Source organism: Emydura macquarii, unplaced genomic scaffold, assembly GCF_026122565.2.
Source record: "Emydura macquarii macquarii isolate MOO-44397 ecotype Brisbane River unplaced genomic scaffold, CSIRO-AGI_Emac_v2 contig_2422, whole genome shotgun sequence".
In the NCBI taxonomy this organism is placed as follows: Eukaryota; Metazoa; Chordata; order Testudines; family Chelidae; genus Emydura; species Emydura macquarii.
The window spans coordinates 27,099,122-27,122,163 of record NW_027132559.1 but is presented as its reverse complement, the minus strand read 5'-3'; the positions used below and the strand labels follow the sequence as shown (position 1 = coordinate 27,122,163).

Genomic DNA, 23,042 nt, shown 5'->3' with positions numbered 1-23,042 from the left:
TTAGGGCTAATTGTGTTCCCTTACCTTGATGATTGGTTGCTCTGGGGCCAATCTTATCAAGAGGTATGGTTGGCAGTTCAAATGACAAGTTTTGTAATTCCACAGATTAGGCCTTCAACTAAATCTTGAAGTCTACTTTGACACCAGTACAGTGGACAGATTTCCATGGGGCTTCTCTGGATGTGGTGGTACGCAGGGCTTAACCTATCTACTGACAGATTTGTAATTAAGAGGGTCCTTGAGACAGCAAGAGTGAGAAATGGGCAAACTGCATACACAGGGGAGAAGAAAAAGCATGGGGACACTTCACAACCAGACTGCTTTACTGTTTGAATAAACTTTGCTTTGGGAGGTAATCATCAGAAAAATCCACTTCAACGGGTGACTGGACTATAAAAGTGAAGGGCAGAAAACACCCCAAGGCATCTCTCTTTCCCCAGCTCTTCCACATAAGATGACAAAGGAACCAGCCCTTTGAATTGGGAGTTGGGGGGCAAGAATCCTGACCTGAAAATTTGGCCAGCCCTTTTCCTGGGAATATGTATTAAGGATTTTACCTTGAACCAAGTCAAGCTTGTTAAGTTTTAGTTACTAGAAAGCATTTTATCTTTATTCTTCTTTAAACCTTTTTGACTTTAATAGTTTATACTTGTACTCACTTAAAACCTCTTTGTAGTTAAATAAACTTGTTTTATTTTTAATCTAAACTAATCCAGTGCAGTCCTCTGCCTCTCCACCATCCACACAGTGAACTGTTCCTGCTGAAGTCCCAGATCCTGCCCAGCTGCACTCCTCCTCTTGAGACTCTCCTTCTGCAGCTGTTGCAAGCCATTGATCCTCTCCTCATATCCCTTTCTGTGACGACTGTTCACATCCTTCCTATGGAGGCTGTGCTCCCAAGCCCACTGTTCCCTGGCAAAACTGCCCAAATAAACTCACCCACTTCTGAGGCCACAACTCTGTGTCTCTGTTAGGAGGTGGCTAAGACTCCTGCTTCCTCACCTTGGTGGGAAGGAATGGGTCAGAAGGGTATGGGCGCTCTGCCTGGTTTCCTTAGAACAGCTCCTGGAGCAGGCAGCTGCTGGCTGTACCCGTGGCCAAGCTCCTGCGAACCATCCGCTTCTACTTACCAGAAGCTGGAATGGCAGACAAAAGGAGCAGCGCGATCCCGCAGCAGCCATGAAACGCCCATGGCCTCGTCTCGTGTGTGTGTGTGGGGGGGGGCAATGAAACAGCCCCAGCTCTAACAAGGCTGCTTGGGGATACAGGCCTGCCCCCTCCCTGCCACTATAGTGGCACCCTATGACTCCTGTCCCTCTCCTCAAAGAGTAGTTGGATGGGTGAGGGCTGATCCAAAAGACCTGGCCCTGACAGGGTCACCCAGGGACACAGGCTGCTTCTAGAGTGACCAACTGACATGAGTCCAGTTTCAGGACAGCATGATCTCATTTGCAAGTGCTCGTAGGACATGGCAAAATTAAAATAAATAAATCCCTTTAATGTAACTAAGAGCACTAATTTCATCCTGTAGCAAAATAGCCCGTTTTGGGAAGCTGTAGGCAGTTAAAACAACACATTTAACTAAATTCTGCATTCAGTAGCTAGCTGCTAACTATTGAGATAGGTATCTTGCTAGCAAGGTAAACAACCTTGCCCTGTGGCTGGCCTCCACCTCTTCTGCCTGAGTCCCCTTCCCATCTGGCCCTGCCTCTTCCGTGCCCCCCTGTGTTTACCCGTGAGCCCCCCCAACTCCTACCCCTGTGCGGAACAGAGCAGCCTGGCTGGGCAGCCCCACCACCTCTGACTCCCAACACTCCCCCCTACCCCCCCGACTCTGTATTTTGCAGGTCATTGTGTAGTTGTTGTGGGACGCAGGACAAAGGATCCAGTTGCGGGACTGTCCTACGATTTGCAGGACGGTTAGTCACCCTAGGCCCTTCCTAGCCACTAGAGAGGCACCATGTGATCCTCAGCCAATCTCCCCTGCCCTCGCAGGCAGGGAGGAAGAAGAGCAGCTTCCCTAGAGCTGGCTGTAGCAGGGCAGCCCAGGAACCCAGAGCCAGGGCCCTTTCCAGCCGCTGTAGCAGTACTACATGACCTCCCCTCCCCTTGGAGCAGGATAGTTGGGGGGCGGGGGGGACCTGTGGCAACAAATGTGGCTCCCAGCCACTGTAGCGGTGCCATTTCACTCCTGGACCTCCCACAAGCGGTTGGGGAGAGGCCACAGTTGCAGGCCTGACCAGCGCTGACAGTGCTTCAGATACCAGCTTTCTCTTGTGGCTTCTGTCCTCCCAATTTTGAGCCAGGAGGGTGAGTGGGGATGAGTCAATATGGAATCCCTCCCTAAGAGATGTCCTGCTCTGATAGCAGGCAGAGCCCAAATGCTGAGGTGGGAGCAGAGAACTCTTCCTCCCCCCACCCTCCAAAGGGGCCCAAGAATCCTTAGCAGCTTTCATCTGAAGCTTGAGGACTGCTGTTGCTGCTGGGAGCTAGTGAGTTAACCCTTTCCCTGCTGGAAGAGACCTGCATGAGGGTCTTCATGGCCCCTGCAGTGAGCTAAATCCTGGGAGCTGGGGAATGATGGCCAATCAGCACCCCTCTCCCTCCTGGGTAAAGTTACCAGTTTTGGTTGGATATGTTCCTGGAGGTTTCATCACATGATATAATCTTTAATTAAAGATTAATCTTTAATTCCTGGAACCTCCAGGACAATCCTGGTGGGTTGGCAACCTTACTCAACTGGACAGTGGGGGGCCAGAGATTCCCAGAGGGAGGAGCTACCTGTTCCTTGATGAGTGTCTTTCTCCCTTGCTCCTGAGGCTGTCCCCCTTTCACCGATGGCACCATCAAGTTCACCCATCCATTGATGCAGGTGGATGGCATTTCTGTGACTTCACAGTAAACTGTGTCCTTGTTATAGAGTCATAACATCTGCAGAACAGATATTCTGTATAGTATAGTTCCATCCTTGTATACTCGTGTTAGGGATGTAAATATCACTTAACAAAACAACTGTTTAAATGATTAAAATTATATCATTTAAATGGTTAACCAGTATAATATTTTACATCCTTAGGGGGTTGCAGGGAGCGTCTGGGAGCTGGATGGGGCATCCCAACATGCCTCAGCCCCTCCGATTGCCCCGGAGTGGGCCCTCCAGAGCTGGGGTGCTGCCGCCCCTGGGGTCCGCTGCCCCTCAGCCCGCAGGAGGGGGCAATGATGCACCTCCATGCCCTGCACACCCCCCACCACACTCCTGGCCCTGTCCCAGGACTGGGGACACCCCCACCCGACCCCCCAGACCCTTCACTCGGCTATACCTCAGCTGCTGTCGCCTGGCTCACTCACTGCTGCTCAAGCTGGCACTGCTGCTGGTGCCAAAGCTAAGCTGACACGGCTCTCTCCTGTGCATGTGCGAGCGCGTGTTCTAGCTCCCCCCATTGTACCTCCTTGGAACACCGTGTCCCCACTCACTCTTCCAATGCACAGCCATCCCCCCATGCAGCAAACGGTAAACACAATTTGTAAATGGTATGACTAATACTTACTGTTTAACCATCTGATATTTTACATCCCTACTTGTTGTATAGCTTTATTTGCCTGAGTGTACACACAAGTCTCTGGCTGAATTGCATTTTTGTGGGTTGACTTCCCTTCATTTCCCTCTGTTGTGGACAAGATTATTTCAGTATATTTATCAGCAATGATTAATGATAACCTAGTGCATTCTCTCTCAGTAACAGCTGCCCTCTTACTGATTTTATCAATATGCTCCAGAGCTTTTGCAAGATGTAGTTAACCAAAAGGTTGAATGCCTCCTTGTGGCTAATATATTTATTTTAAAATGACTAAGGTTGTCACTGAGTTCTGCTTATGTTAAGAAAACATGTCTGGCTCAGGAAACGTTAAGAAATGTGTAATGTAATTGCATGGCAGAGTGACTTAAATTTGCATTGTTACATAAATGAAGTTTGGTGCCAGCTGAAGGAAATAATTATTAGAAATGCATTTGTAATTCTAGAAAGAGTTAACATAAGTACCCCAGGCACATGACTCTGTTAACAAATTTAATCAGGCATCTCTCAGTCAAAACAAATGATATCGAGGAGGTTAGAATTTTTATTTTTTAGCAGATTGATAGGCAAATTTGTTGGTAAAGCAAATCTGATAACTAGATGGCATTGCTGAAAAAGCATTAAATTCTTGAAACAAACTGATTGTATCAATCCATATGGTAAGATAAAATACCCCCAAATACTGTTGAGTTATTTTGAATAATCAAATATGAGGAAATCACAGTATGATTAGGGGCATTCTACAGGCAAAAAGAGGTTACATTCATCGCTCTAGTCAACAATGTATAGTGGTCTAACTGCATCTGTATATTAAAGTTATTGCTAGATGTAACCTCTAATGTCATTTAACTGGATTAATATTCAGAACTTCCTTTTTTTAAATGCATTTTATTTGTTTATTTTTTGAAGGTTTATTAAAGCTTGTATCATATTATAAAGAAAATAGTAGTAGAATTTAATGTATGATATGTATAATAAATGGTGGATAGTTATGATAGCTGATACATTAATGCACTGTCTAATATACTTGTCCTTTTTGTTTTACGGTTTATTTCTGGTACAGAAATTTCTCATATTTTTAATCTAATTGATGAGTCTCACATAGGAATGGAAGACTATATATTGTTAAAATTTCTGTTATGTTGTTTAATTTCTTGAAATTAGTTTTAGTTTACTATGCAAAATTCTAATTATGTTACTAGAGGAGTTTGAGCATTGGTACTATTTTATTCTAGTCAAGGGATAACGAACCAAACCAAAAAATCATGTTGCCATATAATAGTAGAATTTAGTAGTTGAACTGCTCTGCAAACAAAAATATTAACTGATCATCATACTTGAAAAATAGCTGAATTTAATTATTTAATAAGTCCTCTGCTGTTTATAGCTTTATTGTAATGCAAAATATAGTTTCGTGCTGAGCAATAGGTGAATTTTAAGAGATTGATGCATCATGTAGAAATACAATATTGCCTTGAATATTTCTTGCCGGGACAAAAGTTAATTGCTAGTGACAATAACAGCTCTTTTGTTCTTGCACAAAAATTTCCTGAACTGCTTATTACTAATTTAAAATACATTTTTTTAAAGTAAAGCGACATGAACGTTTGACTTTTTGAACTGAAGTTAACAAACCTTGCAACACCAATTGAGTTTTCATATAGACTTGCATAATTTTTAGATTGGAAATATATGAACACATCCATTATTGTTTGAACTTTGTTTTCCTTGTTATATTAATCAAAATTGTTTGAGTTAAAAAAAAACCTTAATCAACTTTGCCACCACCATGTTCTTTTAAGGCAAGAGATGTCATGATCATACTGTTCGGGTCTGTGGTAGCTGCACTTAGACATCCTGTGTTAGAGCTACACTAGCTTGTTTAGTCTCCAGGCTGACAAACACTTGAGCATATGAGTAACTTTACTCTTCTGCATATTCCCATTGAATTGAATGGGCTACTCACGTAACTAAAGTTACTTACATATGTAAGTGTTTGTAGATTTGGGGTTTTACAACTTGATTTGAGAGGTGCTTATTGTCAACAATTCCCATTGACTTATACAAGAATTGTGGGTGCTCAACACCACTTTTGGGTCTACTACTTGACTTTTCCATCTGAAAATGGAATATAAATGATGGTTCAAAATGCAGTGCAAGAAGCAAACACATAATCGAGATTGCTCAATTATTGGTGTCTTCAAGACCATATGCTGTAACTGATAGAATAATATTTTAACTTTGTATTTAGTGAGTATTTTAGGAATTATTTTTATTAATAGATATAAGCTGCAAAAAGGAAGGGTGGAATTTTGTATTTGAATTCAATTAACTGTAATACTTGTAAAGGTTATGGGTAACTCACGTCTTTTACTCAAAGCCCTAGTCCACACTTACCTGGCGATTCGGCGGCAGTCGACGGGAGTTATGCAAACTATGCAGAGTAGCTTGCGTAACTCACGTCGACTGCTGTGCTTCCCTTCTGCGTGCTGTCTACACTGCGTTGCGCCGTTCCCGTCAACGCAGCGCTACGCTACTTAGTGGGGTGGTTTTACTCAGTCGACTTCCTGATCGATTGAGCGGGTCTACACTGTCCACTCCATCGATCCGGAAAGATCGATCTGGCGGCGGCGAATTTGCCACCATCAGTATAGACATGGCCAAAATGAGCAAGTGGTCTCCACACAATCTGTTATATAGAAAAACTGCAATATAGTCCTGTTTTTGGAGGATCTGATTTTACTAGTTTGTACAAGATTATTGTTACCTGAAGTTACTCTAGTAACATATTTTGATTTGTTAAATGTTTTTGTGTGGTGTTTAGTCCATAGATTTTACATGTGAATATCATCTTAATCTTGTTTAGTATATTATAGTTGGTTTTATTGGTTGGATTATTTTTATGACCAATAATATTTCTAATGTATAGTCTTTGACAGTATAAATACCATGCTTTTGGGACATCTGCTGATTGGTTCAGGAATGAAAGATGATTTTTGTGTCTGTGTATAGAATTTCATAATTGGCCAGTAAAGTTAATGGGATTTTTCCTCTTCATCTGAAGCATCAAAATTAGGAAAGTGGACTCTGGTGTGGTAAACAAAAATTCATGTTTTTATGATTATGTGAAAAAAAGTGAAATGTATATTTTTACATTACTAGAAATGAAATGTATTAATCAAAATATGACATTTTTCAGTTATACTTATTCTGATATTCTTTTATTAGATTTTAGAGTATTAGTTAAAATTATATTAAACTTGTAGATATGTAATAAAACCAATTTAAACAAATCAGATTATGTGCTATAAGCAGTAAATGTCACCATTCATCCTAGAGGGATCCCATAATTCTTTCCAAAATATTTTTTGCATGATTGTATTATGATCACCTTTTATTTCTGCAACCATGGAATAGATTATGCTCATTTTGCATTTGTGGACTTGTCACCTGCAGTGTCCACTTGCTTAACTTCACAGGTACCTCTGACATTCTTAGTCTGCCAGTAGAATTCATGCAAGGAAAAAAGGATCCATCACAGAAATACTGCCTCTTTTTCTTGTGTTTAGCAACTTGGCTCATGTTAGGAAACATATGATGTGTGCCATTCACATCTTCAGTTTACAGTACTGATACTTGGTTGTTATCCTCAACTTGAAATTTAATCCTTTTTATAAACAAAGCTCAAAAGTAGTTTTGGATACTACACTATTTCCTGACTCTCCCTACCAATTTTTGTGGTTTTACAATCACATTTTTTTAGTTTTTTAAAATGCTTTTTTCTCTAAGTACTGACAGTGCAGGGGAAGCACCAACTGAGGTCACGTTCAAAAATTAAACAAATGGAAAATGATATATTTTCCACTAGCCTTCATTCTTATAACACTAGAAGATAATTTTTAAGTTGATGGTGTCCCTTTTTAAAATGTAAATTTTGTGCTGAATATATCCTTGTAAAAAAAGATTATAGCTTTTTCTGAAATATTAAATATTTTCCTTGTGACTTTATCTAACTTTTTAATGGTAAAAACAGAATGGAGAATGGAAACGTATATTTTAGTTTTCTGTTTCTATAGATGTCAGGATTTTGTTTGTTATATTGATGTAAAATCATTGACAGGATTCACTATACCTTTCTTTGTTTTATAGCTGTAAACTCCCTCCTCTTCCACTTTTCCCCCTGACCAAATTGTCTTCAGATATTCTGGGATTTCATCTGTTTTTGTAGATAAGTGTTTATTCTTACAACCAATTCAGGCACTCGTAAGCTGTTCCTTTGCTCCCAGACCTACATAAATGGCAAGGTTGTATAAGAAAAGACAGTAATCTCTGCAAAACATTCTCAGTTATGGTTTGCCTAGAAATAAATTAAACAAGTTTCATGAGAAATATATACAAGAAAATCTCCTTGATCCGGTTGAACAACTTCAGGGAGATACGGAAACCCAGCTGTTAACAATTTCAAACACAGCCTCTTATTGCAAACAAATGTTCCTAAGTGCTAGGTGGAAGTTGCTTGTACCTAAATTTCTGTTTCACTGAAATTTTCTACCAAAATAGGTCAGTGTAATAACAAGCATACTGTCTCAACTGGCCCAAATGTGTGACAGGCTGAAAATGAGAGAGACAAAAATAATTCAGGAAAATTTAAGAAAAGGGTAGTCAATCCTTTAATATAACTAACTCTTGAACCTGTTTCATGATTTTTTAATTTCTGATGTAAATAATTTTCAGTAATAAAAGCAAAATTACTCCTATTTAGGTGCCTTTGGGACAACAATGAATGATGAGGAATGTTTGAGGACCAGTAAAGATTGATGCAGAGAAGACTAACAGATTTGTTCAGCTATGTTTTGTTTATATAGGTATTCCTATTGTGTCCCTCTTTACAGTATTTGAGCTACAACACCACTTTGGCTTCTGCACTGTTAATGTAACTTCTGTTTTAACTAAAACTTTAACCCCCTCATCTCTGAACATTAGTTTGCCTTAATACCACGCTAAGAGCTACAATATGTAAGGTGAGGTGTAACACTCATGATAACACTATAAAAATGTAAACACTACATCAGTTTGTTGGGCATGTTGCTAATTTGACTATATAAAGTACGCTTTTTAATATGAACCATAATTTACGCTTAAGAAATTAGATAAATACAAGTAATATTTAAAAGAAAAAAAATGAAATGCAAGTTAAAATTCTCTAACTAGACAGATTCCAATAAAAGTGTAAGGTCTTCAAAATTCCACTGCTTAAAAGTCAGAGTATCTTAAGCAGCTTTATAATTGAGAAAAATAGTGTTCAGAAAGGAAGTAGTGACTCATTACTAATGCAGTTCTAACATTCTCTTTTAACCTGAAATGTCAGGAGAAGAGCTAACACATATTCCCCAGTTTCTGTAATGTAACTGATTAAACAGCATTTATTGAGGTGCCTTCTGGGCAATGAAGAAAAGTTTGTGGAAATTATCTTCAATTTTCTGCCATAATACGTATCTTGTGGTAGTTAGAGCAGCTTTGTAACTGAGGCTTTAATTGTTCTGCCATGAGACACTCACAAATGTGAGAATACTGTGACATGCTTTGAGGCCAACTAAAATCAGGCTATGACTAGCTTTTATTAAACTGGATTTTAAAAAAAGTATATTTGAAGGAAAACTTTGGTATAACTGTCATAAGCATTTTACTCATGTTTTCATTTGAAAACTGGGTCAGAGGTGACCTCTTGCCTTTTTTTTTTTTTTATAATTTTGATTCTTAAATGGTGTAAAACACTTGAACAGATTTCTTCTCTATAGTTGACTTATTGTCTTGATGAGGGAGAGGGTAGTGGGGTTCAGGAGAAGGAAAGGACAATATTGACTCACTTGATAATTAGGGAGAATGGTAGACATGGTTATGTGATGTAGTAAGTAGAAGATGGAAAAAAGTCTATTTACGGAAGAGATGAAATGGGTTGGAAGAGGTTAAGTAGATCATTCTGAGCGATTTATTAGTGATGGGAGTAGAAGGGGAATTGGGAGCTATGAGTTTAAAAATGTATGGAAAGGGTGGATTTGACTATATTTGTATTTTTTATGCTTTAATTTTTCTAATGTTGATGTTTTAATTTGTGCTGTTTTTGTGATGGCAGAATGAAAGGAGATGGTCCTTAACCCTGGTCTTTTTAGGCAAGGGATAGAGAAATGGGCATAGGCAAGAAAGACTCCACTGAAGAATCTATCTTGAATTCCCATAGGTCTTATATTACATTTATTATTACATTTCCTGAGCTCTGTAAATCCTATCTGTGTGTCCAACTTAACAGTGATATATATGAGATCTTTGGGATGAAGAGGAAAGAACTGTCTGTGTAAAATTCTAAAAGAGTAACTGTAGGCAAATAAGATTTGTTTCAATACACATACACAACTTTTAAATATTCTGTGCTATTATGATAGATGTTGCATGTCACAGTTCAGGGCAACTGCCTCTGTATTCCCCCTCCATGGTGCAGCAAGGACACTAATTTTGGGCTTCCATCTTTCTTACGGTCATTTCTCTTGGGCAGAGACCTACATTTCTTTCCCTTCTGACCAGGGTTTTTTTCAAGATGCAGAGTTCGTTGCCTACACTGTTATTCTCAGCAAGCCAGATGGCCTAAATGGCTAGCGTCTCTGGTTTGCTTTCTCTTCAAAGGCTATAAACAGCGTAATTGCCCACAGCTATAAGTTACCACACGTCTTTCTAAGCAAGCACATTTATTCTTAAGGTGAAAGCATTAGAAAGAAAACATTCAAAACAATAAAAGAATCTACAGGAATGCTTAAAAAAAACCCAAAACTTACCAGCAGCCACACCCTTCCCCTCAACTCCAGCAGGAGGTCTGGTAGGAGTCAGTTCTTCAGACTCTTCCCTTAGGATTGGGGCTCCCCCTGGGATGGAAGGTTTTGTCAGTTTGTTGTATCAGAAAGAAGGCCCTGAGTCTGTTTAAATTCAGGCTATTTATCCAAAAGTCCTTTTCTGTATGTTTGGTCTCTGGAGAATCCAGTTTGCACCAGTATATGTAAACCTCTACAGGCAATGGTATCTCACTGGAGGTGTTACATCCTGAGTGAATTTGCCTAATCAACCTCCCACTGTTCTTAATTCCTGAAGGGCAGTAATCGCTCTCCCTCATGGAGTTACATCTAATCACTGGCCCACAATGATACATACATTTAGTATAGCAAGGTGCTACAGGATTCTCGTTGTTTTTGCTGTATACAGACTAACACGGCTACCCCTCTGGAAACCTAATACAATAAGATTTCCCAAATATATTGCAGGAAATTGCCATATCTGTTGTACTGTAGGTTTATTTTTGAAACTTTGATTTATTTATATAGCCCAAGGCTTTATGCGTGACCATTTATACGACCTGCAATGTTGTTGGAAACTTCTATTTGATGGATAAAATAAACTGTTTTGCAGCTCTCAAATTTTGCTGGATGTTTTTGATAAAGTGTTAATAAAGAGCATAATCTATTTTAGAAATTTAAATTTGAGAGGTAAAGTAAAAGCTAGTGTTCTGTGTATCTGATCTCTGTGTATTTCTCAGACAGGAGGATTACCATTTTTAGTGTGCGATAACAAATTTTGCATCCAACTTTCAGTTTTGTGGTATCTCAGGTGGGAAATTCTATTCTGAAAGTCCTAGAAAAACACTGCTTCTCATAAGTGATCCCTTCAGATCTCTTTTCCTGTTACCCCACATTTTCCCCCACTCTCTCTCCCCTTTCTCTGCCAATTATGTGAACCTTGACATGTCATTTGTCCACTTCTCCATTAGTGTCTGCGCCTCCTTCCATACTGCCGTTTTACTTGAACACTCTTCCTGAGTTGGTTCAGGCTGTTTTCCTTTCATTCTAAAGTCTCCTGAAGTCCCACCTCTACCATTAGATCTGCAAGTGACTATTCTGCAATGGTTGTGGAGTGCATATGTGTAGAATATTTAAAATAAAACATATTTTCATTAAAAGCTTGTTATAGAGTGAGTCACCATCTTACTTGTTTGTTCCCTTTTTCCCTCCTACCCCCTTGGAATGTTCTTTGGGACAACAGAACATACCTTTTTTTGGGTTTGTACAGTGCTTAGCATGTTATGGATGCTAATTGGAGGGGGAACTCCAAATAATGCTAGTAAAAGTACCCTTGAACTCCAATTTGAAATATCTGTGTAAGTACTGTTTGTAAATATTCTGACCTCTTTATAAACATAATTTGTTTTTGTTTTTGTTTTGCTGCATTTATTCATGTTCTATATTTTCATTTTAAAGATGACCTAAAGAGGGGGAAAATAGTTTGTGCCCTTTTTTATTTATGATGTACAACAAAAGAAGGCCTGAAAAGTTTTTAATTGTTTTATTTTAAATTAGTAGGTCAGTTCCTGCCAGGAAGACTGTAAATTGACCAGAGAACTAATGTAATCATGACATAATGAGCTAAAAAAGTGAGAGGATTTTTAATTGCTGTATGAAATCCCTTTTTAAATGCCAATTTAATTTTTGCTGATTAACAGTTTGAATAGTGGAAGCCTTTATTAAAGATTCAACATTCTAATCCTTTCAGTTAAGATGGTAAAGTTTATCCTTGAGATCTTCTAGATGTCTTCTTATCAAACCAGGGAAGACCAGACTGGACAGTCTTGGTATTTTTGTGGTAAAAACATACAAATCATACAGGTAAAACTAGTTTTTACTCATAAACAAACACCTTTCAGGCCTTCTTTATATATTGGAGAAGTAAAAAGAAAAAAAAAAAAAATCAAAACCCAGTTTGCAGGTCACCTTCAAGGACTAAACTTTTCAGATATTTGCCTTTGTGTGGGTGCAAAGCTGTGCTTACAGTTATTTGTGCCTGCAAAAAGCCTGGTTAGGGCTGGGTTGAAAATCTGTCGTTTGAAGTCTGTTTTGAAATAATCTTACTTCGTTTGTATTCAGTTTGTTCTTTATTTTCCATGTCTGTAGGTTGCTATGGTGTTGATGGAGAGAGTGATTCTATTATGAGCTCAGCTTCAGAAAACTCCACTGAACCTTGGTTTTGTGATGCATGCAAATGTGGGGTATCTCCTAGCTGTGAACTATGTCCCAACCAAGATGGAATCTTCAAGGAGACAGATGCTGGCAGGTCAGATTGCAGAAGTGATAATTCAAACTTGATATTACCATGTAGTGTTAAAAGTAAAAGTTAAATGGGTTAATACGTGATCTTGGTCCTGTTCCTTTGGGTTTTATTAGGGGACAATAGCATAAATGAAATTGCACAGGAGCTGATCTTTTTCCCCATTTTGATTTAGAAAAATGCTTGTATTATCTAGTTATGGGGTGGCCAAACTTACTGACGCCCCACCTGTGGAAGACCCCCCTCCCAGCTGGACAGAATCCTCTAGCCCCGCCATCCTGCTCCAGGGCAGATGATTTGAACTGCATGCTCCAGTCTGGTAGGCGGAGAAGGGCAGGGTAACAGGGGGCTCTGAAGGCTGCGCTTTAACTGTAAAAGAGTCGCATGTAGCTCATGAGCTTTGGTTTGGCCGCCCCTGATTCTATCCCAACATTTAGTTTTTGTATACTTTTAATATCCTTTATGCCCTGTATAACAGGAAGCAGATATTGACTGATTGCATTTAAACATCAAAATTTATGGACCTATAAACTAAAAATAGACTGAGGTGAAGCAGAGGTCAATAGTTCAGGAGGCAATCTTGATGTTCACTGATATATGAAGTCAGCATACATTGTTACATACATTAATCAATAGAGAAATCTTCCCTTCATGGCCATGAATTGCTTGCATTTTGAAGGGTCAAGGAAATTAGAGGTCTAGAAAGTTATTTACTTATTTTATGTATTTTAAGCATTTATACTGCATTCATCACCAAAATATATGGAACAGAGTTTAGATTAAGGCAAAAGCATTGCTCATATGTAGGAAGCTTAATACCCAGGGAACCCCCCACTTAGTATCAAGACTTCAAAAAGATAGATGTGAGCAAAACCTCATCAGTAGATTAAATGACAGGAGAAGAGAACCAGCAATTATTGAAAACCCATAACAAAGACATGTATAACATAGCGTCATTAATATAGTCAGGCTTGGGTTTAACCTAACTTCTGGCGGCAATGAATTCTGAAGATGAGGGGCCACTGATGCCAACAAACTGGCTTCTTTGAACCTGACCCTTGTCATCATTTATGTGAAGCTGTTTTTGCCCAAATCACTTGTCTGAGAGGTCTTTAGGTAGTTGGACCATGACCAGTTAGGGTTTTGTAGATGTTAACCAACACCTTGAATTTTACCCAGAAGTTTTCTAATAGCCATTGTGTAGTGTGGAGCACCTTTGTAACGTATGTGTCCCTGCTGATCCCCCTTGATCAGGTGGTAGGAAGTTCCATTCTTCGCTAATTGGAGTTTGTGTTGCATCTGTGGTTGGACCCGGGTAGGGTGCAGTAGAGGTAATAAAGGCATGTAGAAACACAGTGAAGTCTGCACCAGCAATTAAAAAAGGGACTTTTGGATACCCCAATATGGAAAAAAACATTTCTGACCACTGTGAGATGCAGGAGACCATGAGATTGCAGACCACTTTGACAACTGGCAAACAAATGTAAACATTTATGGGATTGCTCATAGACTTGTCCATTTTCTTCTGTGTGCTGCTTCCTGTCAGTGAGAATCACCTCAGCCTTGTCTAGACTCTGCTCGAGCCTATTAGTTTTCATGCTAGAGGGGACGCAGTAGATGTGGTATATCTTGACTTTAGTAAGGCTTTTGATACTGTCCCGCATGACCTTCTCTTAAACAAAATAGGGAAATACAACTTAGATGGAGCTACTATAAGGTGGGTGCAAAACTGGTTGGAAAATTGTTCCTAGAAAGTAGTTATCAATGGTTCACAGTCATACTGGAAGGGCATAACAAGTGTGGTTCCGCAGGGATCAGTTCTGGGTACGGTTCTGTTCAATATTTTCATCAATGATTTAGATAATGGCATAGAGAGTGCACATATTAAGTTTGCAGACGATACCAAGCTGGGAGGGGTTGCAAGTGCTTTGGAGGATAGGATTAAAATTCAGAATGATCTGGACAAACTGGAGAATTAGTCTGAGGTAAATAGGATGAAATTCAATTAGGACAAATGCAAAGTACTCCACTTAGGAAGGAACAATCAGTTGCACACGTACAAAATGGGAAATGACTGCCTAGGAAGCAGTACTGCGGAAAGGGATCTGGAGAGGTCATAGTGGACCACAAGCTAAATCTGAGTCAACAGTGTAATGCTGTTGTAAAAAAAGCGAACATGATTCTTGGATGTATTAGCTGGAGTGTTGTAAGTAAGACATGAGTAGTAATTCTTCCGCTCTACTCCGTGCTGATTAGCCTCAACTGGAGTATTGTGTCCAGTTGTGGGTGCCACATTTCAGGAAAGATGTGGACAAATTGGAGAAAGTCCAGAGAAGAGCAACAAAAATGATTAAAGGTCTAGAAAACATGATCTGTGAGGCCAGACTGAAGGAACTGGGTTTGTTTAGCCAGGAGAAGAAAAGACTGAGAGGGGACATGATAACAGCTTTGAAGTACATAAAAGGTTATTACGATGAGGAGGGAGAAAAACTGTTGTTGTTAACCTCTGAGGACAGGACAAGAAGCAATGGACTTAAACTGCAGCAAGGGAGGTTTAGATTGGACATTAGGAAAAACTTCCTAACTGTCAGGGTGGCTAATCACTGGAATAAATTGCCTAAGGAGGTTGTGGAATCTCCATCACTGGAGATTTTTAAGAGCAGGTTAGACAAACACTTATCAGGGATGGTCTAGATATTACTTAGTCCTGCCATGAGTCCAGGGGACTGGACTAGATGACCTCTCGCAGCCCTTGCAGCCCTATGATTCTTTGCTGGTGATGGTCTCTACCAGATAATGGGATAGCAAGGAAGTGTCTCAGTCAAAGTCTCTGTACCTCTTACTACCTCCCCATTTCCTCTAATAGCTTTTCATGTTGATCAAGAGGGGTAACAAAATTAAGCTCTCCTGGGACCCTGCAGCTAAGAGCACTCGGACAGGAATAGCACTCTCATCAATACAGTCTCTGGGATTTGTGACAAGAAAGATCAGAACCACTCTAAAGTGATTCCTTCTATCCCTACCAGATCCCACAAATAAGTCAAGAACACTGGATGCTGATGGTAATAAATCCTTTTAAAAAAAAATCTGGCAGAATTAGCAATGCTGCCTGACTTCTGAGGAGCAGGACATCTTTGACCATTAAAGTCACTGCTGTTGCCACACCATATGCACATAGTCTTTCACATGTCTGAAACTTGTCTGATAGTCAAAGAATTGGAGAGTTTTCAGATACTGGGCCTGCCATCAATGCTTCAATTTTAGCAGAGGAAGGCAGTAGAAATAGTTAACAAGGACATTAATGTCAAAAGATAATATTTTAACTAAGGCTGGGCCACTGTGTCTTTTGGAGTTGCAAGGGTGTAGGAGGCATGAGGAACATTATCGCTGATGGTGGTGATGATGAATGAGTCAAAGAACCAGGTAAATACGTATTATTATTTCAAGTACTATAAGCATACTAACCTGCTAATCTTTGCCGCACATATGGCTGTAGAATCTTTCACAATTACAGTGTGCATTCACAGAGAGAATGTTCATTTTGTATATTTTTAAACTAGTATAATCAGCTATATACAACAAAATAGGTACTTTATTAGTAAGTAATGGCATGGACAAAGTATATCCAAGTGCATGGTTTCTCCACTTTCAGGTATGTGATAAAACCAGCTATAATTTAAATAACTTTCTCTCTCAATCTCTTTGAGAGCTAAACATTTTGATATTACAGAAAGTGATCCAGTTGCATTTGAACTTAACATAAGGAAATAGTAAAAACTGCAAAGTGTAAGATACAATAAATTTTCGTTTTACCTTTTGGTGATAATCATTTGCTTGTGTGTCATGACTCAAGGGCAGACTTTTTATCTGAAAAAAGCTTTAATTACACTGTTCGATACTTTCCCTATCTGTCGCAGGTATACTCTCTTTCTTTAATTCAAGTGTTTATAAAACCATTGTATGCATGTCTTGTATATAATGTGTTCTAAGGACATAGCTATGTTTTCTCCTTGCCGTCTGCTTAGTTTTCTGCTCTCTCTCCCAGCCAAGGACTTTGTTTCATCTTACTTTTAGCTTTCCTGTCCAACTTATTTGTCAGTTTTCTACTTAAGCTACTACAGTAGTGATCTGACCCTGTTATCATTGGGAGGTGAACACATTCAGGATGAATCCCTTAGAAACAGTATTATGTAACAAAAAGAGCTTTCCATCTCCAGTAAAATAAATGTAGCGTTATTGAGGATAACATTAATGGGTTTAATTCTTGCAGGTTAAATTGTACTAGTGTTTTAAATTTCTTAGGACCATATCTCCCCTTTACCTTTGATATGAGGGAGGATTCTTTACTATGTAAGTTTTGTCTTAGGACTGAGGGGAGAATGTTACCTATAAAGAGAAGCAGCTTGATACTGGAAGCCATAATCTCTAATGTTGCCTACCATGGCATTTTTTAAAATAGACCAGTGATTTAGGCCTTGTAGTCAGTGGGTTTACTCAAAGGAATAAAGTTAGGGCAGATGCTTAAGTTATTAGCTGGACTGGGGCCTCAGACAACTCCAGAGAGCTTAGTTAAAATGTGTTTTGGTAACAAATACAATAAATTTGTTCTTAATCTAGATTACAATGACTGTCTACATTTTAAAACCATTGCACAATTTGGAACAATTCAGTTCCTCACAATTAGCAGCAATAGAATTTTTAAAAGTAGTAGTAATATTAGCATACACAACCTATGTTAAAAAGAACATTAAGATTGCAAAGTTAAGCGCTCAGAAGCTAGGTAATGCTAACATTAAGGTTGCACAAGCAACCTTAATTCAGCCCCCTTGTACATGTGCATTGACAGTCTGTAATTATATGTTCACATACTTTTTCTGTAGGACCCTAGCATAAAGCAGTGAACGACAAACAATGCTTAAATATTTTGTATACTAAGTGGATTTGATTAATGTGGGAGCATTTCTTCTACTTGTTCTCTGCTCAGCATGGCAACATAGTCGGTTAAGATTCTTTTCTCCATTAGTAATTCCTGACTTGAGGGACCATCCCAGCTCACTTCTTTTGTTTGGTTTCAGAAAATGTCTGCTATGGCAATCTTGGACCCATGAAGGATAGGTCTAGAGCGTGAAAGTAAGCAAGCATAGTAACCTCTATAGCATTCCTAGTTCAAGTAACAAGTAGGGGGGAAAGGTTCGAAAGTATATGGACACATTGTGACATATATGAAGTTTAAAAAATCGATTCTCAACCTTTGGGCTGGTCAGTTTTTTTTCTTTCCTGAACAACACAGGTGATGTACAACAGAACCATTAGATTCAGTGTGAAAAGTCCCATATCCCCTTATGCCAGATCTTTGTCTGGAAGTTTCAGTCTTCAGTAAGAATGAGCATCATGACATGATCATAATCAATCTTCTAGATTGTAAATTCTTTGGGGCAGGGACTATCCACTATTATGTTTGCAATAGTATCCAGCACAGTGTTTCTCAATTAAATTTGGCCACGGAATCCTTTTGAACTCCATAAATAATTGTGGAACACCCCAAACTCTTAGCAGTCTTCAAATGTCGAAATAAGCAAAGGTCAGCATTTCTCACTTAAATTACACTTACACTGGATACCCTCTGCCAGAAAATCCGAGACATCTTCCCATTGGCGGCAGAGAACAGCTGATCGGCGGCGCAGAGAACAGCTGCTCGCGGAACCCTAACAGTGTTCCCGCGGATCCCCAATTGAGAAACACTGATCTAGCACAATGGAGCCCAAGCTGGTTGTCGCCTTCAGGCACTATCGTGGTATAAATATTAAATGACAAAATCCTCCTTCTTCCACCAACTCCCCCGGTTTTAGAGGAAGTCCAGCTATATTAGACATAACGAGAATTCTGTAGCACTTTAAAGACTAAAATTTAATTTCAGTAGGCATAAGCTTTTGTGGGTTGCACCCCACTTCCTCAGATGCAGTGGGTAAATTAATATAGCAAATACAGGCAACATATAGATGGTAGGCAACATTACATATCTAAAGGCATAGACAACAATGGGGTAGGTGGATGAAAGCCGGGTGCTTGAGGCCTAACCATTTGACAACCATTGAGTAGGAGGTGAAAATGGGTGATCAGAGCAATTTACTCTGATCCATTCCAAATGGATTCCATTCCAAATCTCTACCAGTTGGAGAACACTTCAGTCTCCCAGGACACTCTATCTCTGACCTGAGAGTTGCTATCCTATCACAAAAAAACTTCAAAAACAGACTTCAGAGAGAAACTGCTGAGTTAGAAATTATCTGCAAACTTGACACATTCAAACTGGGTTTAAATACAGATTTGGAATGGCTCTCTCCTTACAAGAAGTAAGTTGCTCTGATCACCCATTCTCACCTCCTACTCAATGGTTGTCAAATGGTTAGGCCTCAAGTACCCGGCTTTCATCCACCTACCCCATTGTTGTCTATGCCTTTAGATATGTATATGTTGCCTACCATATGTATGTTGCCTGTATTTGCTATATTATTTCTACCAACTGCATCTGAGGAAGTGGGGTGCAACCCACGAAAGCTTATGCCTAATGAAATTAAATTTGTTAGTCTTTAAAGTGCTACAGAACTCTCATTGTTTTTGCTGTATACAGACCAACACGGCTACCCCTCTGGAACTCTTCTATATTAGACATGCTGCAGTGTTTGTGATATGAAATTATATATAAATAAAGCCAAATCTGTTCAATTTCTCTTCACAATCAAATCAAAATAATTTCTCTCTTCCTGTTAAGTGAAAGGTGACTAGTTATTTTAATGAGGTGCCTACTTTCTCTAGAGAATCTTTTCTTGTCTTAACTTCCCAGTTTCATAAACAGAAAGGTGAATTTTTAAATCTTCTTTTCTCTAAACTGTATTATCCCAGAATATGAATTTTGTCCTGTCCTTGTTTTGGGTTGATTTTTTCTCTTCTTCTTTCCCAATCAACATCTGTTGTCATTGCTCCAAGCAAAATGGATGGTAAAGTAACAAGGAAGATTATTCTTCTTTGATTACCCAATTTGTCTTAATTACAAGGTTCTAAAACATGTGCAGCTAAACAAATGAGCAGGAAAATATTTAGAACTGGTATTAAATGCAGCTGAAACTGCCTCAGCTGTGAACTTGACTGACTTCTGTATATTTTTTAATAAAGATTCAGGTTGGAGTTCGCATATAGGTGGTTGAGGAAATGAGACACTTGTGTGTCAATCACACTGAAATGGCAGTTTAAATCTGTAATACTGTAATACTTGCGTGACATGTACTAAAACATTTTGAGAAGGTCAGTATGAAGCAAGCAGCCAGCTGTTGGGTTTATCATAGATAAACTCCTACAGAGTGCAGCAGCATTTAATACACCAGTGGAGCATGAAAAAACTGTGCAAATTAAATTGAGAAGCAGCTGCTTGTTGAAGATGTGTATCTTTATATTGAACTCTGCAGGGTGCATTTGGGAAGTTGTATTAAAACTTACTATCAAAAATCTTAAACCAAAACCTTGCTTTTAAAAAATAGATAATTTTGAAGATGTGTAACTCTTTCCCCACTCCCCCCTATAAAAATGTTTGCAGTCTAACACATCTTAAACCAGTAGTGTGTTGCCAAAAGGAAACCCCATAGAATTCAGAATGCTTTTAGTAACAATAAAATAGACCTTTTAACCTAATCTCAGGGTTATGAGATTTATTCGGCATATGTCATCAGATGGCATTCTTTTGAAAAAAGGTGTTACATGGCTGTGACACTTGATACACAAAATGATTTTTGACACCCCTAAATATCAACCATTTTGAATGATTTGAAATGTATGTAGATTAAACAATATAATTTGTTTAGGTTAAGAAAAATACACTATATAACAATGAGAACACTTTGCACCAGATCATGGCTGGTCTTGTGTACTGGTGCAACAGAATAGAGCGTGGATCAGCTGCCCCTTAAATGAGAACACCCTTCTGCTACTTCCTTTGCAATGGATAATCAGGTTTTACAGAGCCTGCTACCTCTCCTCTCTCCAAAGGGAGTGGGCAGAGCTTTGATTGCACACTCCCCTCACACTTAGTGTCTTGGTACATCAGGGTCCATACACTGTGATAAGTACAGATGTGTAATAACTCACTACCTCTCTGGAGCAGTGGAAAGAGTGGGAGGAAGTTTTTGAGGGCCTCAGTCACAATCCCCATCCTGGCTGCTACAGAAACAGCCTGACAACATTCTGTGTCTTGCTACAGGCTAGATTGCAAACTGACAATTTAGCTCTTTCTTTTTAAAATAATAACAAAAAAAGACTAAGTGAAAGTTTATCCTGGACAAGTTTTCATTTGCTCTGGACCATAACCATAGTTTATATAAACAAATCATATTCACTAAATCCTACATATATAGCTGCAGAATCCTAATAAGCAGTGGAAAAATGCATTTGTAGCGCCAGAAAACATAGTTCTGTGCAGTTAATTGGATGTGTCATACTTAAAATTTTTAAGATCAAGTCCTCACACTTTAAAGTGAATTTCTTGGTTAAAATTAAAGAGAGGGAAAGGCTGTTTTTTGGATACTAACAATGGTGAGACATTACTTTGAAGGAACTGCATTTTATACAAATACTTGAGTACGTCAGTGACTGAGCCTACTGTCCAATAAAACATTTCTGTTTGATCACTTTGGTAGTTTCTATTATCTCTGCTTGGCAAATCCTTGTGGGTTTAACCAAATGTAGTGACTTGTAGACATTGTTTTCCATTGTTGTTATTTTTTAGTGGTGACTTTTCCCCTTGATATCAACATGATCATAAAATGCTGAACAACGGAGAATGATGAATATACTGTTTGTTAGTCTACTTCTTACCTTCATGTTGACTTTTTCATTGGGCTTGAATTGTAATAAAGAGACTTCAATAAACTTATTTATACCTTGGCTGAGTACGCTCAAATTGGTGGCATTTCTCTATTTGGATGTAATGTGATAACTTTTGAATGCCCCATCTGATCAATTCCAAAATTTCACAGAATGTTCTAGACCTCTACTGATTTTGGTGACAGTAAGAAAACTGGAAAGGAGGGGTACACAGATCCCCTGATATCTGGGTAACAGACCTATTAGTGTCAATCAGATCTAAATTATCTGTAGATCAAAGAACAGTTGACCACAGTCTTTAACATCTTCCTTCATAACCTCCATCTAAGCTTCACCCGTGTCTCTGAGTTTAAAATGTTTATAGACTAAATGAAAGAAAAAAAGAAAAATGGTAAAGGAAGAAGGGGCACACAGGGACCCTTGTATCTGGGAGGCAAGATGGAATGGGAGGGCACAGCCCTTGCAGGGGAGACTCTGGCATGGATGGGCACACAGCCCTTGGCAGGGGAGAGAATGTGGGTGAAATGGGGGCAGCACAGAGTCCCTGATGTGGGGAATAAAGGAAAGGAAGGAATGAGGGAGTACACACAGCTCTGGGCATGGTGAGGGAGGAGGGAACAGAGGAGCATAAATGTCTTGGCAGTGTGGGGATAGGGAAACACACAGTCCAGTATGAGAACTGGAGAAAGGGTTGCAGAGAAATTGAAGTAGAGGGTGATGGGAGGGTGGCACATAAGGAGCTTGTGGGGGTGGGGAGAGGATGCAGGGAGCCCCTGGTGTGTGCTATGAGCTTGACCTACAGAAGCAATGAAGTGTGTGATCACCTATTGATATGCTTCATAGTGTGTAATGTTAACTGCTTGGCAGAAGTAATTGTGATGGTCTAATAGTTTTAAGGGCCAAAATGCAGTGGACAAGGGTACCTCAAGAATCTCCACTTATGAAATGTGACTGTATCACAGGCAGTTTAGGACTTCAGAACCAATACCTGAAACTGCAAGTAACAAAAAGTAGCCAGTCCCAATTCTGGATCTCTGGTGGAGGGCTTGTGCTAAAATACTTGGCTTTAAAGGTGGGCTATTGTCTTCTGTACAAGCTTCAGTTTCCGAGTTCACTTGAGTACCTCATGTAGAGCACATTGCAGTAGTCTGATCTTGAAATGCCAAAGGCATGAGTGATGATAGTGAGGGTCCTCATCTTAGAGAATAGTCTGGAAGTTGACAGTGATGCAGATGGGGAAAAAATTGTCCTTTCCCACTCAGCTCTGTAATTGGCTAACAATAGCTGGGAGTCTCAACAAGACCCCCAAATTGTGAATGTATCTGTTTTTGGTGGAAACATCCCCTGAGACAATTTTATCTGGTTGCTTCATCCATGCCTTAGTCATTATCAGACACAGAGACACTCAATCATACCATAGATGTCAGACGAAATGGAAAGAGAGAGAGAGAT

The 23,042-nt window shown here is 39.3% G+C and overlaps 1 protein-coding gene across 2 annotated transcripts in view; it reads left to right on the top strand.

Moving 5' to 3' along the window:
- PHF14 (PHD finger protein 14) overlaps positions 1 to 23,042 on the top strand; it is a 252,195-nt gene that overhangs the window by 34,390 nt on the left and 194,763 nt on the right. For both annotated transcript variants that reach the window (XM_067562128.1, XM_067562129.1), the window contains exon 5: positions 12,563 to 12,722. In XM_067562128.1, coding sequence (XP_067418229.1) covers positions 12,563 to 12,722 — 160 coding nt within the window. The remainder of the gene's footprint in view (positions 1 to 12,562; positions 12,723 to 23,042) is intronic.